Here is a 16241-nt window from a genome sequence, read left to right as displayed (position 1 = left end):
TTAGTTCGTCCCATTGGAGCAGGATAGGCCTTAACCCCCCCTGCTTGCTTTTGTGTAGTCTCTGTGTGTGTCCCACTAGTTCTTACACATACTACTATATTGCAGAAGCTCTAGGTAAGACATGGTAAGTGGGACTAACTGCTTATGCCTGTTGGAATGGGGAGTTTGTCCTTCCCGACTCACCCTGCCCTCCCAGTCCTGGAATGAGCATCCCAGAGGAGGGAGTTTCTCTGGTGTCACTGCAGGAAACTGGCAGCATCTGTTAACTCAAGAGCCTGCCTTGGGAAGCACAAGTAGCTTATGGTACAGAGCACATGTCAGTCTGACTGCTTTCTTCTTTCTGAAGCCATTTTTTAATGTGTCTTCTGGTTTGGAGGCTGAAAGATGCATGAGGTAAATAGTTCTTTCTGACCTTTGTTCTCTCTTTTCACTAAGGCCATATGCACATATCCTTTCTGTACCAGTATCGGAGACAATGAGCCCTTACCCTGGTCAGCCTCAGTACCAAGCACTACAGCAGTCCCAGCCCTACACTATCTACCCCCAGACCACACAGACCTATGGACTACCTCCTTTTGGTAAGAAGTGACTTTAAAGGCTTCTTGGTGCCTGCAATTACTGTGTTATGTCTCATTAAAGAGCCAGTGTTAGGCTTAACCAAGGGTGTTGGAGAGAAGAGTTTGTAGGAGAGCACAAATGTAACTTAAATTGTGGGTGGGCACTGATCTCTTGAGAGGACTTCATCTTATAAAATATGATTTCTTACAAAATTGTTTTCCTGGTTGTTAATTTGGATGTCTCCCCATGAAGTTTGCCAGATGGTTCTTAGTTTGGGATCATAATTTTCTCCAGCTGTGGTATAGCTGTGTTTGTGCAGTTTCCTTGTCACTGAAATGACACAGCACCCCATACTATAGCATTTCTGCTGAAGGTGTTTTTCCTTTCCTTTTTTTTGCTGGCTAAGATTAAGGTATTTTTGTTATTTCACCTTTCACCAAATGAGATTTCATGCTAAAATGTCTCCAAGTTTACTAGGCAAATAATTTACTTAAGTTGTTCTAGTAACTGAGCCCTCTGATAGCCATTCCAGTCTTTGCAAATGCTTGAAGGGTCAGAGTTCTGTTGTCACTAAAGCTCCAAGATGGGGTTTGAACTATCCACCCTGTGCATAGAGGGGGAAACACACCTCTGGAGTGTTGAATTATTCTAGAAAATGATGTCTGACTTCCTCGATGGTGTATAAAGGGAGCTGAGGATGACGGGCACAGACAGATAAATATGTAACTTCTGGGTGGGTTAGCTGGTGAAAGGAGCTGCCTGGCCTTTCCTTATACTCTGTACATTTGAATCATAGAATATCCTGAGCTGGAAGGGACCCACAAGGATCATCCAGTCCAACCCCTGGCCCTGCACAGACACCCCGACAATCCCACCCTGGCCCTCAGAGTGTTGTCCAAACCCTCCTGGAGCTCTGGCAGCCTTGGGGCTGTGCCCACTGCCCTGGGGAGCCTGGGCAGTGCCCAACCAGCCTCTGGGGGAAGAACCTTGTCCTGAGATCCACCCTGAGCCTGCCCTGACACAGCTCCAGCCGTTCCCTGGGTGCTGTCCCTGCTCCCCCAGAGCAGAGATTGGAGCTGCCCTTGGGGAGGAGCTGCAGCCCCCTCTGAGCTCTGCCCTCAGCCTGCTCTGCTCCTAAGGCTTCCCTTCCAGACCCTACCCCATCCTCATGACTCTCTTTTGGACACTCTCCAATAACTTTAGTTCCTTCTTATACTGAGGTGCTCAAAGCTACCCCAATGTTGAGGTGAGGCTGCCCCAGGGCAGAGCAGAGCGGGACAATCCCCTCCCTGATGCCCCCAGGACAGGGTTGGCCCTCCTGGCTGCCAGGGCACTGCTGACTCAGGGCCGATTTGTCATCGACCAGGACTCCCAGGTCCCTTTCCTCAGGCTGCTCTCCAGCTTCTCATTCCCTAGTCTGTATGAACAGCCAGAGTATTAAAAGTGTCAGGCACTGGGGAAAAAAATCCACATGACAATTCCCCCCCACGTATCAAATTTTATAACTGATTATTAAAAATGAACATTTTAACTTCTCTTTTTATTTGCAGTGTTGCCCTGCTTGGTTTCTTATGTAAATATTATATAATGTTGCCAGCTCTCAAAAAATGGAAGGTAGTAAAGGCTGTTTTGTCCCTTAGCACCCAGCTCTGATGAGAGCTTCCTGTGGAGGGAACTGGGGGAGCACTCTGGCTGCCCATGGAAGTGGTGGAGTCACCACTCCTGGAAGTGTTCAAAAAATATGTGGATATGACACTCGAGGATGTGGTTTAGTGGTGAACATGGTGGTGGTGTTGGGTTAATGGCTGGACTTCATGATCTTAAAGGTCTTTTCTAACTTTAACAGTTCTGTGATTCTAAGTGTCTGTCTCAGGGGCTTGTGGTCATGCTACACAACCAAATGAAATGAGCCTCTTGCAGATTTATCTGTAGTGCTAAAATCTTAGTATCTTGATGTATTTTGATGAATTTTTCTTTAGTTGAAGAATTAGATGTCTTTGAATAATACCAGCTACATTTCTGGCTTTTATTAGCTGCTGACAGCTTTTCTATAGATTACAAAACAATTGATTTGTCATGATATCTTTGAAAGATTTTGTAGAAAAGATAATAAATCCAGACTCAGTTTTGTTAAACATAAGATAAATTACTAATACTGTAATTAGTGATGGTTGCTGGAACATACTCCTCTTCCCTGGGTGCCTGCACTTTGGTTTCAGTACCTTGTTGTGCTGTTTTTTGCTGTATCTGAACAGTGGCTGGTGGTTTCCTTTGCTTCATTTATTTGGTGTTTCTTGATAGTTTGTTGTGGATGGTGCACTGAAGCTGTTTGTTGTGTTCTCGTGTGCTTTACTGTGTCAAGTGTTGAGTTTTTTAAAGGCAAATATTTGTAAATATGTGGAGTGTTCCAGTGAAGTTGTTAAAAAAAGGTGTTTTAGACTTCTAAAATTGGAGAGAGGGAGTGAGGGTGTAAGGGGTTTTTTTGTGTGTTGTATGTGTGACGTTTGTTGGTGGCAGTGGTGGCGGCTATATTTGGGAAGACTGTTTTCTTGAATTCAAAGGTTCTGGAATACAGGGATACTCATCTGCTTCGGTGTTATACTCTGTAACACTAGAAATTCTTCTGAAGACCTGGCAAGAGATTTGCATTTTCTGTTGACTTCAAAGGAACTTTCATCTGTAAAACATCTGAAATGTGATCAGTTACTGAAATGTCTTGGTGTGGATTTTAAGGCCTGTTGTTAAACACCTGAATTTTTAGTGTGAAGTTAAGTATTAGGAAGATGTTAAAAGTCATTATTTCCAGTAATGGAAATCATACTGGAGTGGTATAAATACTCCATACTGGAGTGGTACATGCTGAGTCATCCTGAGAAGATGGACCTTGCATGGTGTGTCAGAGAGGTGGAGGGCAGAGGACTGACCGTGCATGCTGCAGAGGGAATTCTGCAAATTGTTTCTGCTCACAATATCTCCAGTGAGCAGGTGAGAACCAACAACTTGGTCAGATGTTTTAGCAGCACCAGAAGGCCTGTTTCAGAGGTTGGTGTGTACTGTGTGTTTGTTTCTGTGCCAAAAAGAAGGCGCAGTGGATTATCTGACTGGAACAAAACAGTGTGAAATTCAAGCAAGCTGACAAACACAAACATAGTCTTGAAGTCCCTTCAAGTCAGGAAGCTACATTCAGTGCTCTTGCCAGTTTGTCACCTCTCTTGAAGCTTTAGTGCATTGTTCTGCATGGGATGCACTTGTGGCCTGGAGAGATTTTATTAAAGAAGTATTAAAATAAGATTAGTGACATCCAGGCTGCATAAATGTATCTGTAAGTTGGTCTTAGAAATATCACGGATGTGATGGTTTACATTAACTCAAAAAAACCCTACAGGTGATGGGGTGTGCTGTGTGGGGCCTTCCCACGTGTGTAGGTGTGTCCTGTGACATCTGTGACGTGTGGTGCTGCCGTTGGACATTGGAGGAGTCTTGTTCCCCTCTCCCAGCTTCTTCTGTCATCCTTGAGGCAGTGCTGGCTTACAAATGCTGTCCTGCAGAATGAGAGGGGAAGGACACATGCCCCCGGGCCAGGAGTGTGCCTTGCTGTATGGAAAGTAGGACATGTCTGTGGCAGAGAGACAGTCACGGAATGCAGGGGCTGAAAGATTCTGTAACATGTGAGCCGAGTCAGCTCCTGCACTGGCATCCAGCCAGCAGCATCCTTGTGTGAGCATTATCCTCCAGCATTCCCAGTGGGTTTGTGTTTCACCGTCAGGTTATTTGGCACTTCTGTGTGTCCTGTGACCATCACATCGTGTTGCTGTCTGCTCCTTGTCCCTCTTTCTTGTGCTGGAAGGAGCTGCTGGTTACTGTCCCCTATAAAAACTGCTCACCCACTTGGAGATGGTGGCACTCCCTTTCCAGACTAAACAAACACAGCTATTCCCACTCTCCTTAGAGGATCTGTTTCCCATGTTTTGTCCTGGAGTTTCTGCAATGTATCTACAATCTTTCTTAAATCAACCTTTCCCTTTTGTTTGCTAATTACTGTGGTTTTGGAGGTTTGAAATGGTAACAAAGATGCAACTTAAGTGTCAAACCGAAGGACTGGCTGTAGAGAGGGGAGTGACATAGGTGTGTGTTGAGATCAGGTATGTAAATAAATCAAAGGGCCATTGCAGAATTTATTTATGACAAAGTGGCAGCAACCTACCTCTTGGAGCTGCTGCTCTTGTCCAGCTCGGTAGAGTAGACCTAGAGCTCATAGTCCATGGCTTGTCCTGCTAGAGCGGGTGGAGGGCTGCAGGTAGCTTCTGCTGCCCTGGTACTGGTTTTGGGGGGTTTAAAAGGGAGGCTGGTCTTCCTGATGGCCCTGAACTCTGTGTCTAGCTCCAAATATCCTTTGTCCCTCTGCTTTGCACACTCCTGCTTGTTTTTAAGCAGAACCTCTCAACCTATTTCTGCTTTCTGACTAGGACAAGGGAGAACTGTCTTTGGCTGTAGATTGGGAAACACTCAAAGGAAAGCCTGAAGAGCCTTGAAAAGCAAGGCCTGAGTTGAGCTGCCTCAGTCAGACACTGTTGGTACCTGTCAGTGCAGTGGCCTTGACCCTAATGTGGCACCTGAGCTGAACCACGCTGCTGTGTGTGGGCCCTGTACACAGAACTACAGTCACTTGGCTGTGCTGTGCCCAGGGTTGTTACACAAGCTTTCCAGAGCAACTGGAAAACTAGAAAAAACATTTAGGAGGTTTTTTTAGCCTTTTTTTTTCTTTTGAGCTCTATATTTGTTTTTGTCAGTCTTTGAAAATTACTGACTTGTGGCTTGTTTTAAAATACTCATCCCAAAGCCCAGTGAATTAGTGGAAGTGCTGACCTCGACCTTCATAGGTCCCAACTTCAGCCTGGCTGTGTAACAGCTGATGGCACTTGCAGTGCTGTGCAGCTCAGCCTCTGCAGAGGGATTGGCAGGTCCTTCATTCCCACAGGGCAGTGAATCTTAGTGACACAAACAGATTTTTAGTTGAAAGCTTTACAAATTGGTCTTATTGGTGCTTTTAATTTTCTCTTTTTCAGCCAGTTTTGTCAGCAGCTCTAATCTGTGCACAGCCTCACAGCCAGTGCTTACTATTGCTGAAATTAAACATTCTCCATTTGTCATTTGTTACTTACTTTGTGATGAGCTACTGTGAGGTAGCAGCATGCTTTTTGGTCCCAGCATATTTTTAACTGGTCCAATTTATCTGATTCAGGTGCACTGTGGCCAGGTATGAAACCTGAAAGTGGTTTAATTCAGACTCCATCTACAAGTCAGCACAGTGTTCTTACCTGCACTACAGGGTTAACCACAAACCAGCCCAGCCCAGCACATTATTCTTATTCCATTGAAGGTAACTTGGCATGGTTTTTATCTGCATCTCTCTCCACCTAACTGAGTCCAGATAGCAAACTAGAGAGGCTTGCACGCTTGTCCTTGGTTTGTGCATGCTTCTTCATGCTTTGCCTCTTCTCTCTTTGTGCCTGTGTGTGTTTGGGTTTGTATTTGTCTCCTACCCGTGTGTGCACCAGGCTGGCTCGTTGGTGCCATGCTGCTGGGCTGAACAGGGTGAAGAGCAAGTGGGAAGGGGAGAGGAGACTAAATGTTGTGTCCTTGCATGCTTTACTGGGAATGCTCTTGCATTTCTCTTTGTTTGTGGTCTTTAACTTGATGTCAGGAAATACTTGGATTTTTAAACATTTGGTTTTAATTCCTTCTGAAAGTAGGTGGCTCTTGCACATCACACACACACCCCAGGTTGGTAGATCTGCTAGGAAGTGAATTTCTCGTTATAGAACTAGCCTACAAATATTCCAGCTGATGGAAGTTGCACATCTAAGAAGTCAGGTGCTGAATTTCACCACCTTCCACAGCAGTTTTTAGGAGTGAATGTGCCAAATAGCCAAATAATGGAATATTGTTGCTTATGGCAAATATGCACAAATTTATTCTTTAATTTTTAGGCTGGATGTTTACCATTTATGTTTTGGTGATGAATTGTGAAAATTTGTGTATGTCTGAAAATTTTAAAAAGCATTTCAGGAATTCTTAATTTGTTTCTTGTGAAATATTGTCATAGAATAATTCAGGGACTTCAGGAGAACTTTAGTTCAGCTCCTGCTCAAAGAGTAGTTGATACTGAATTCAGAGCTGGGTTGCTCAGCTTTATCTAGTTGGGTCTCCAAAACCTCCGAGGATGGAGATTTTGCCAATTCCAGCACCTGACTTCATTGTGATGGAACTTTTTTCTTTTGTCAAGTCAGAGCATCCCCTCTTTCACATTGTGACCATTTCCCTCCTTCTCCAACTGTGCACCTGCAAGAAGAGCCTTGCTCTGTAAACTCTGTGCAGGTATGAGCAGGCTGTGCCAGGTCCCCAAAGCCATCTCCTCTCCCAGCTGGACAGTGCCTCTCTGCTGAACTGCCCCTCACAGGGCACATGCTCCATCTCCCTGACTCCTTTGGTGTCTTTTTGCCAGACCCACTGAATTTTATCAACATATTTCTTGTGCTTGAGGCCACGAACTGAATGGCATCTCCAGATGTGGTCTGATGAATGCCAAGAAAGGGGGAATAATTCTTAAAATTAGCACTAAGTGGGGTTTAGCATGTCTTTCACTGACAAGAAGGCCATGTGCTGTGTCATGGTACTTGCTCAGCTTGCATTATTGTGACAGTCAATGGCCCAGTGTAATGTTTATCCTTAATTTACTTTTCACATTCATACCATGAAGAAAACAATACTGGAAATACTCCCCTCCTTCCAGTGTGACCCTCCTCCCCATATTCTCACCGACAGAATGAATTATCGTGTTTTATAGCCCCTGCTTTAGCTGCCAAGGATCAGGAATGGTTCTGCACAACATGACCCATGGCAGATTTCCCAGTGATGTCCCATGGGGAGCAGATGGATCCCTGGGGATCGGTGAGGGGACAGACACGTCAGGCCTCACTCTGCAGAAGAATTATAAAATCACAGAATAATTTGGGTTGGAAGGGACCTTAAAGATTATCCAGTTCCACCCCCTGCCATGGGCAGGGAATCTTCCACTATCCCAGGTTGCTCCTAGCCCCGTCCAACCTGACCTTGGACACTTCCAGGGATGGGGCAGCCACAGCTTCTCTGGGCAACCTGTGCCAGGGCCTCACCACAGCCACAGGAAGGAATTCCTTCCCAATATCCCATCTATCCCTGCCCTCTGGCAGTGGGAAACCATTCCCCCTTGTCCTGTCACTCCAGGCCCTTGTACAAAGTCTCCAGCTCTCTTGAAGCACTGGAAAGGCCTTAAAGTCTCCCCAGAGCCTTCTCTTCTGCAAACCGAACAACTCCAGCTTTCTTAGGCTTCCACTGAGATGGAATCCTTCTCTGTAGGAGAAGAATTTTAATCCGTGCTGCTGGGACAATGTGTGATGTGAGGAGTTTCCCTGCAGGCTCCTCTCTGAAGTGTGCAAAAGTCACCCCAGAGTGTGCAAAAGTCACCCCAACTGTGTAAATGCTGTCACTTTTTGGTAGAACTTGTTGCACACTCGCAGGAAACTTTTCCTCTTTTGGATTCTCATCAAATTAACAAGCAGCCAACCAAGGGATGAGGTCAGTACAGGAGGTGGTGCAAGGGAGGTGGTGGAGAGGAGAAGCTGCAAGGATGAACAGAGTTGCTTTATTAGTATTCCCTGGAATATCTGTCTTTTCTCTCCACTCAAATCATCAGGGTGATACACAGTTGTCCAATGCTACTGACCTACGGGAGGGGAATTTCGGTGCATGGATCTGGTTTTGGCTCTCTTAAAATGACTGAAGCAAAACAGGTTGGGATGAATAAGGCAGGGGAGGTATGGATGTAATGTCTGAGGATGAGGTCTGGAAATGGGGGAGAAAGAGAGAAGAGTCACAGCATCTTCAAGACAAGATACCTTGAAGATGATCTTTGAAACCTGAGACCTTGAAGTGGTCCCTTTTGGCAAATCTGTGCCAAATATTTTTGCACGGTTCTGGCCCATTCACACATAAAAGGAACTGGCCCACAGTGCAGAAAGAATTGGTTCATCTGTGTGGTGGGAGCTGTTTGGAAAGATGTGATATGTAGTATTGTATAGACACAGGGTAATTAAAAAGAATACTGGAGAGAGACCAGAGTTAAGATAAACAATAAAGTTCATATGAGAGAATGCCAAACCTTGGAATCTTTTTTCTATGATTTCTTAACTTCCGTAATCAAGTCTCAGTGGAGAAGCAGTCTCTGCAGAGCACTACAGAGGAGAATCACTTTCTGTTTGCTCTCCAGAACAGTCTTGAGAGCAGTAAGTGGAACAATCTATCTTCTAGAGGGTTCCTCTGCCCTGGCTGCATAGCAGGTTTGTTTGGTTAGCAAAGGTCTTTTCGGGAGAGCTGGACTTTGTAGGGGCCTAGGAGGAAACCTTCTCTTGAGGTCATGACAGGCTTAATAGTTTCCATAGGTGTAGCTGGAAGGAGTTTTGTTTGGGAACTACCCCCTGTTCTCGAGCAGTTGCTTACGAGGAGTGTCTGTGACGGGTCCCTTGGCTCTCACAGCTGGGCTTCTTGTAGCTGTGTAGTTACTGTAGGTCCTTGAGTGTCTTCATTGCTATTATTGCTGTTCCATGCAGCCTTTTTGCCTTTTTCTAAATGTTTTCCCCCAAAAATTCTCTCCCTTGTATTTTGAACAATGCTGCTCCTATCTATGAGGGGATTCCCAGGGGCTAATTACTTGTTTCTGCTTCCACAGAGATGCCACCCTTCACATTTCTCACCTCCTGTAAATACTACGTGTTTCTGCACCTCTTTTAAGATATGTTTCTTTTGTTTTCTCATCTTTTTTGAGGCATATTTTGGATCCATTACATTTTCCAGGAGCCACCAGCTGGTATCTGTGCTTGCCATAACACAGCATGCACTGGTTAAGAGTTCATGGTGGGTCTCTTTTCCTGGGGCAGCAGGACCGATGCCTTCGGAAGCTCAAGTTCTTGGGGTGAATTCTGCATGGTGGTATTTGCAGAAAGTGAGGGCTTTTTTTCAGAGTGATGGTAAAGTAGGGGATACCGTGGACTTCTGCAAGTTTTTACATTAGCATCTAAAAGTGATTTTTGGTTTTATTTGTGTGCAGAGGAAGGTGGCTTAGAAAAGAAAATAATTCTTGGTGGCACCTGGTTTTATACATCCTGGTTTTGTTTGTGCTGATTTCATTATTTGTTGTTGTCCGTGAGGGTCCCAAAACCCTGTGTGGCGGAATGTTTAATGGAGTGACCCTGTGGCTGCAAAACCCCAAAATCTGCTAAATAACTTGTTTTTAAATGCTGCTCTAGCAGCCTCTTTTGTATTTTGTGTGAACTGAATGCAGTGACATGAAGGCTATTAAACATTTTCAAGTTCATACTAACAACTACATGTCTGTAAGAATTTGTCCTATGAGTTGTGGACAGATTATTTCAGAAAGTCACATCCAAAAAGCCATTCTAGTCTCACAGGGATGTGGGGAGAGATGGTCACTTTCTCCAGTAGGAAACACTCTTTTTCTACTATTTGAAATACTCCTACTGTTTCCTTAAATTTTTTGATCTAATTAGACTAAATATGCCAAATTCAATGCTGAGAGAATTTTTTTTATCAGAACTGATTAAACACGGTCACATCCTTTTTATCGATTTATTCTGATTCATTTTTAACTGCTACTGATTGAGCATCAGAATATGATTGTTGTCTTATCAAAACATAGTAAAAATGTGAAACCTTTTTAATACTACACCAGTTGCTTAGCAGCCATAGAGGGAAAAGGCTTCTGAACCATTTTAAAGGACTTTTTGAAGAGTAAAACAGCTTCTCTGTAAGCCCAGTTGAAATGTAACTGGTGTCAAAATAGACCCCATCCCTTTTTTGGCTATTAGCAGCAGAGTGCTGCTAGAAGCACAAGTGCTTGCACATTTGCCTCTAAGTATTTATTTCACAACTTCTCGTCTCTTGTGCTTTTCTAGAAGCATTTAATGCAGTAATTCTTAATTTTACAGCATCGACTACAAATGCCAGTCCAGTCTCTACATCCTCAACTGTTGTCAATATTTCCACATCAGCAGTAGCCAGCATCTCACAGGTAAATCTTCCTTGGTAAATTTATGTGCAGCATCTCTTTCACCTTTGTTTAACACATTACTCAAAATTAACATGGGAACACCAAGTATTTGCATCGCTTCAAATGGAGCACAGTGGTACTGATGCTTCTCCCTTTGACCTTTGCAACAAACTCTCTTCATCCTTTCAAAGCTCTTGCCTCATCTGCAGATTGTGAGGTGAGTCTTCAGCTGAGATTTCTGCGAGAGAGACAGTGTTGGAAGAAACAATAGAACTCTTTTGAGGATTTAACCTACAGGGAGGATTAGGGGTGGATGGTTTTTGGATGTCTTTGTTCTCCCTCAACAAGAATAGGAAATTAGGTTGTACACAAACCCCCAACCCAGTAAAGTAGAAGGTATATTCTGGTGGTGTTAGAGTAGAATAAAGTCAAACAGCCCTGCAAGCTAGCACAGAGCACTTTTCCATGCCCGTCACCTCTGTGGGTGATAATACAGCCCTGTCAGTGGTTAACTGCCATTCTGAGTGCTTGGATATACAAAGAAGCCCTTCAGTGTCCAGCTTTGCAGAAAGAGAATACAGGAAGTGTGGAAAATGCAGTGGATGCACAAAAACACTTCTGTGCTTATGCTGTTGCTTTTTAAAGTTCTTTCATTAGCATAAACTTGCTTGGAACTGTAAGAGGAAAAAAAGATTTTTGTTCAGTATTTCAAACCAAGGTATCTGGTTCACAAACCCAGGTTGTTCTTTGAGGCAATCAGGAGAGCACAATGTGCCAGAACAGTGTGACATGACATTTGGGGTCACTGCTTTTTTTATTATCCGTATCAGAAGTTAAAATCCTCAAGCACAGCTCCATGTGCTCAGTGATCTCCTAAATGAATAAATACTTTCATAAATGGACACCTTTTATCACAGCATGCAGAATAATTACTTGATGAAGTCAGGACATGAGTAATGGCTGTTTATCCTGTAGCTCTCGTGGCTGGGGTTGTGCCCTCAGCCAGGGCCTAAGTCTCTTTCTGTCACTGTCAGTACATCTGATATCAGGAAGTAAAATGCAAGACAAAACCACACATTCCAGAGCACAGAGTGCACTGGTACCTTGGCATCCACTTAACTCCCCTACTACTGTCAGATCATTCATTATGAATTCACTTTTGCAGACACTGGAGGCAGAGGAGTGGCTCTGGGATCACTGGCCTCCTATGCAAAACCTGCTTGTATGGGGGTCATTGGGCAGTCAGAGTTCCCAGTCCTTTTTGGGAAATGTCTTACATATGCGGAAAGAAACAGGATAAAGTTAGACTGTGGATTTTCCTTTGACAGGATGTTCTAGCACAAAAGCCATCCTGATTAGAGTGTTTTCTGATAGAGGTATCCTACCACCACTAACACTTTCCTTCAACAGGAATATCCTACATACACGATCCTTGGCCAGAGTCAGTACCAGACGTGTTACCCGAGCTCAGGCTTCGGAGTGGTGCCACCAGCAGACAGCAGCACGGACAGCCTGGCGTTGGCCACCACCACGTACCCAGCTGAGAAGGCAACGGCGGCGCCTGCACGGGCGGCGCAGAGACCCCCCTCGGGTGAGGCTGCAACAGGGGCTGCAGAGCACCTGTGCCAACAGTGCAGGGGGCAGGCGTGGGCAAAACTCCTCTTTGAGAGGTACTTGTGCCATCTTTTCATGCTGGCTCGGACGGGACACTTGCCTGCCTTGTCTCTGGTCTCCCTGGTGTGCAGAGTTATGGTGGGCCAGCCAAACTTATGTATCAGATTTTGAGATACCCACCATGTGCTCTGCATTTCCCAGGGAGAGGAGTGCCAGGGGTGACTTGAAGAGTTGCCAGCAGCAGCTCCCTGGGGACTGGGCCTTCACTTGGGCTACGGGGCAGTTCAGTCTCAGTAGCTCCTGCTGCATCTTTCCCTCCCACAGCCACGTGTTCGGATGACCTGACACAGCAGCCAGGCCCAGTTGTGGGAGTCCTCCAGGACTGCTCCTGCATTTTCAGGAGCTGTGGTTCAGCCATCCCCTCTCACTGTGCTGGTCTCTGACATGCCCAGCAGTACATCCCTTCCTTTCCTCTGCCTCATCGTTGCAAACCCTGGTTGAACTGAGAGCTGTTCTGCTGTGCTTTGCTGTGAGCACATCTGCATCTGCACAGCAGTCAGACATGGGCACTTGTCCAGTAGAGAAGATTTTAGCTGATTTTAGGGAAGTAGGAAGTGTGTTGAGAAGGTTTGATTGCTTGTTCTAGAGAAGTCACACCTTTGGCCATTCTCACCAATGTTGGGTTTTGTCCCAGCCTCAGGGGTGTTGGCTAAAATTTCTTCTTGAAGAATAGTTTCCTAAGTTAACCAAGGATGAAAGCAAAGACTTAGTGCTTCTTCCAGCGTCTTGTGCAAGGAGTTATGAGATTGTTCCAGTGCTGTTGAGCAGTTTTAAATTGAAATCTGCCTGTTGCAGATTGGAAGGCTGGAGAAAAAAATCCGGATTCCATTCATTTTTGTTGGTGCCCTGAGTCTGACCGGGCTGGAGGTAACTTTGTTCCCAGCAGCTGTACTGGTGCTGTGTTTTGGATTCCTGTCTAAAGCAGTGCTGATAACACAGAGTATTTTGGCTCCTGCTGAACGGTGCTTTTACATGGTCAGGGCTTTCTCCCCTCCACACTCCCCAACAAGCAGACTTGGGGTGCATGAGAACCTGGAAGGGGTCACAGCTGGGACAGCTGACCTGAGTTGACTAAAGAGATTTTCCATACTATATAGTGTCATGTTCAGCAATAAAAACTGAAGTAGAGGAAGAGGAGGATGTGTGTAGTTTGGCTGTAGGTGGCTCTTGCTTGGAGAGGGGGTGGTGTCAGCCTGCTGCCGGAGGTGCTGAGCGATTGCCTTTGCAGCACTTTGCCTCCTCCATCTTCCCCGAGTCCACCAGGAGCACCTGAGCTCTGCCAAGTCCTCCAGCTCAGTCATGCACCCTGCAAGCAGGAATGGGTGGCTGCCAGTGAGACAAGCATACAAATCTATAGTCTGGAACTCAGTGAAGTTCCAAACCTCTCTCACGTTTACCTGATGGGATGCTATTGACAGGAGTGACAAACACCATGCTATGATCTTGTACATCAAGAAGTGTGGGGTTCCAAGCACTTGCCCTCTTTCAGGAAACAGTTACCCTCTAGTTGAGGTGAACAACAGCAGATTTACCCATGAGAATTAGTTCTCATTTGCTGCTGGAAACCAAACCTTAGGAACTCACCTCTCATTTCAAGGCAGTGGGCAAGGAACGGCCCAGTTGTTGATGTTTTCAGTGCCATGTTCTTAGCTCAGGAATTCTCCAAGTTCACCATTTTGCATTAATTTTCCTAGGAACTGCAATGTCTTCTCTTCAAGCCCCAGACTGAATTCAAGCTATTCCAAGCCCCCTTGCCCTCTGCCATCCTGCTACAGGTCTGGTCCTGTTTTGGACCTAGTTAGGCAGGCGTCTGGGATGTTAACTCTTCTGCCTGAGCTGGTAATAAAGGATTCATAGACTGTCATGGTCCTAATACCCTGCACGTCAAAGCAGCAGTTTTTCTGGAGGTGGTGTATTCTTTCCCTGGGAAGGATGTTCTTACCAGTAGCAGAACAGCCTCTGTATTCCCGTCAGCCATGGCCGTGCTGCTTGGCCAAGGCTGTGTCTCCAGGACTAACATCATCCCTGTTACTCTTTTATGTTTAATTGTCTATTAAATGAAACAGTTGAAATAAAGCAGTTCCAGGGTAGTGAACTGATGGCAGGGTTCCAGGCCTTAGGATGGAGGGTGCTCTGCCCTGACTTTGCTCTGCAGGCAGGAGCTTTTGCAGTCGCTCAGTCCTGGGGGACTGCACTGAGGAGACAGAGCTGTTTTGAAACAATGGGACCAAGAAATCATGTTTTATGTTCTAGTAAGGTTCAACTACTACTGTATCCATATAGCAAGGTAACATCTTACCTTTTGCAAAGGGAGTTTGTGGCCAGTGCTATATTGGTGTTTGTTTTGAGACATGGGGGGGTGAGAGCTGTGTGATTTCTTTCTTCTAGGAGATGCATCCACAAGTCCTTCATTATCAAGAGCAACAGCAAGTAAAGAGTTAGATGAGCAGGCAAGAAAAAACATCCCTGGGAAGAACAGAGGGAAGAGGAAAGCAGATACCTCCTCTTCACAGGACAGTGAACTAGAGGTAAATAGTAATCTTGTTTTCTACAGGTCGCATTGCAGAATAGTGTGGTGGTAAAAGTTCTCCTCTCTTTTTTTTCATTCTGTCTCTGTGGAAATGAATAGGGATTATAGAATGCTTTGGGTTGGAAGGGCCTTTAAGGGTCATCTAGTCCAACCCCCCTGCCATGAGCAGGGGCATCTTCAGCTATCCCAGGTTGCTCCAAGCCCCATCCAACCTGGCCCTGAACACTTCCAGGGATGGGGCAACCACAGCTTCTGTGGGCAACCTGTGCCAGGGCCTCACCACTTTGATTGTAAAAAATGTCTTCCTTACATCTAGTCTAAATTTACTTTCTTTGCATTTAAAACCATTTCCTCTTGTTCTATCACTACTAAGGCCCTACTAAAAGGTCTGTCCCCCTGGGTTCAAACTGCAAGAGAGTAGGTTTAGATTAGATATTAAGAAAAAAATTCTTTATTGTGAGGGTGGGGAGGCCCTGGCACAGGTTGCCCAGAGAAGCTGTGGCTGGCCCCTCCCTGGAAGTGTCCAAGGCCAGGCTGGATGGGGCTTGGAGCAACCTGGGATACCTGGGATACCTGTCCCTGCCCATGGCAGGGGGTTCAGAGTGAGATGATCTTCAAAGTCCCCTTCCAACCCAAACCATTCTAGGATGATATGATCTTTCTTATAAACCTCCTGTAAGTGTTGAAAGGTCACAATAGGGTCTCCCCCCAGAGCCTTCTTGAGGCTGAACTGTCTCAGTCTTTCCTCACAGGAAAGATGTTCTGTCCCTCTGATCATTTTTGTTGTCTCCTCTGGACCCACATCAACAGGTCCATGTCTTTCCTGTACTGAGAGATAATTTGGGAAGTTCCCATGACCCATGTTTTCTGAGAACTGGCACAAATGAGTTCTCCTTTTGTGCTTGACAAGCATCACTTAAATGGGTCTTGGAATCTTAGTGGTGTCAATGAGGAGACATCTGGGTGTCTCCAGTCTAGCCACATGCTCAGAGCAGGGCTGTCCCCAGCACTGGAGCCATGGCTTTGTCTGCCTGAGTCATGAGAACCTCTAAGGCTGGCATCCTGTACCTAGACAGTGAGATCCTGTACCAAGTGATCTTTCCCAAGAGTACTGTGCCAACCGGGGGAAGGAGGTTTTCTGTCTCCAAGTGGAATCTCCCAACCTACAAATTTCCCCTTCTTTTTCCATGGCAGTTTTCCATCTGCCACTACTGAGAAGTATTTGTGTCCATCATCTTTGCAGTTCCCTCTCAAATAGTTGTGGTCTGCTGTTAGATCTCCCTTAGTCTCCTCTTTGCCGAGCTAATCCCTCCCAGCTCCCTCAGCCTCTCCTCTGGGCTGCTGACCATCTTGACAGCCTTTTGCTGGCAGCTC

At 45.6% G+C, this 16241-nt stretch overlaps 1 protein-coding gene across 6 annotated transcripts in view; it reads left to right on the top strand.

Annotated features, from left to right (window-relative positions):
* EYA3 (EYA transcriptional coactivator and phosphatase 3) overlaps nt 1-16241 on the top strand; it is a 56719-nt gene that overhangs the window by 29910 nt on the left and 10568 nt on the right. For 4 of the 6 annotated variants that reach the window (XM_008931374.3, XM_018084743.2, XM_018084745.2 and 1 more), the window contains 5 exons: nt 436-578; nt 5801-5938; nt 10602-10684; nt 12074-12254; nt 14726-14865. In XM_008931374.3, the coding sequence (XP_008929622.1) occupies nt 436-578; nt 5801-5938; nt 10602-10684; nt 12074-12254; nt 14726-14865 (685 nt within the window). The remainder of the gene's footprint in view (nt 1-435; nt 579-5800; nt 5939-10601; nt 10685-12073; nt 12255-14725; nt 14866-16241) is intronic. The other 2 variants (XM_008931382.3, XM_018084748.2) reach the window with 2 other exon arrangements.

The sequence above is a fragment of the Manacus vitellinus genome, unplaced genomic scaffold (assembly GCF_001715985.3).
Source record: "Manacus vitellinus isolate BGI_N305 unplaced genomic scaffold, ASM171598v3 scaffold_75_pilon, whole genome shotgun sequence".
In the NCBI taxonomy this organism is placed as follows: Eukaryota; Metazoa; Chordata; class Aves; order Passeriformes; family Pipridae; genus Manacus; species Manacus vitellinus.
Note: the sequence above shows the minus strand (reverse complement) of the source record. Positions and strands in the feature narration are given on the sequence as shown.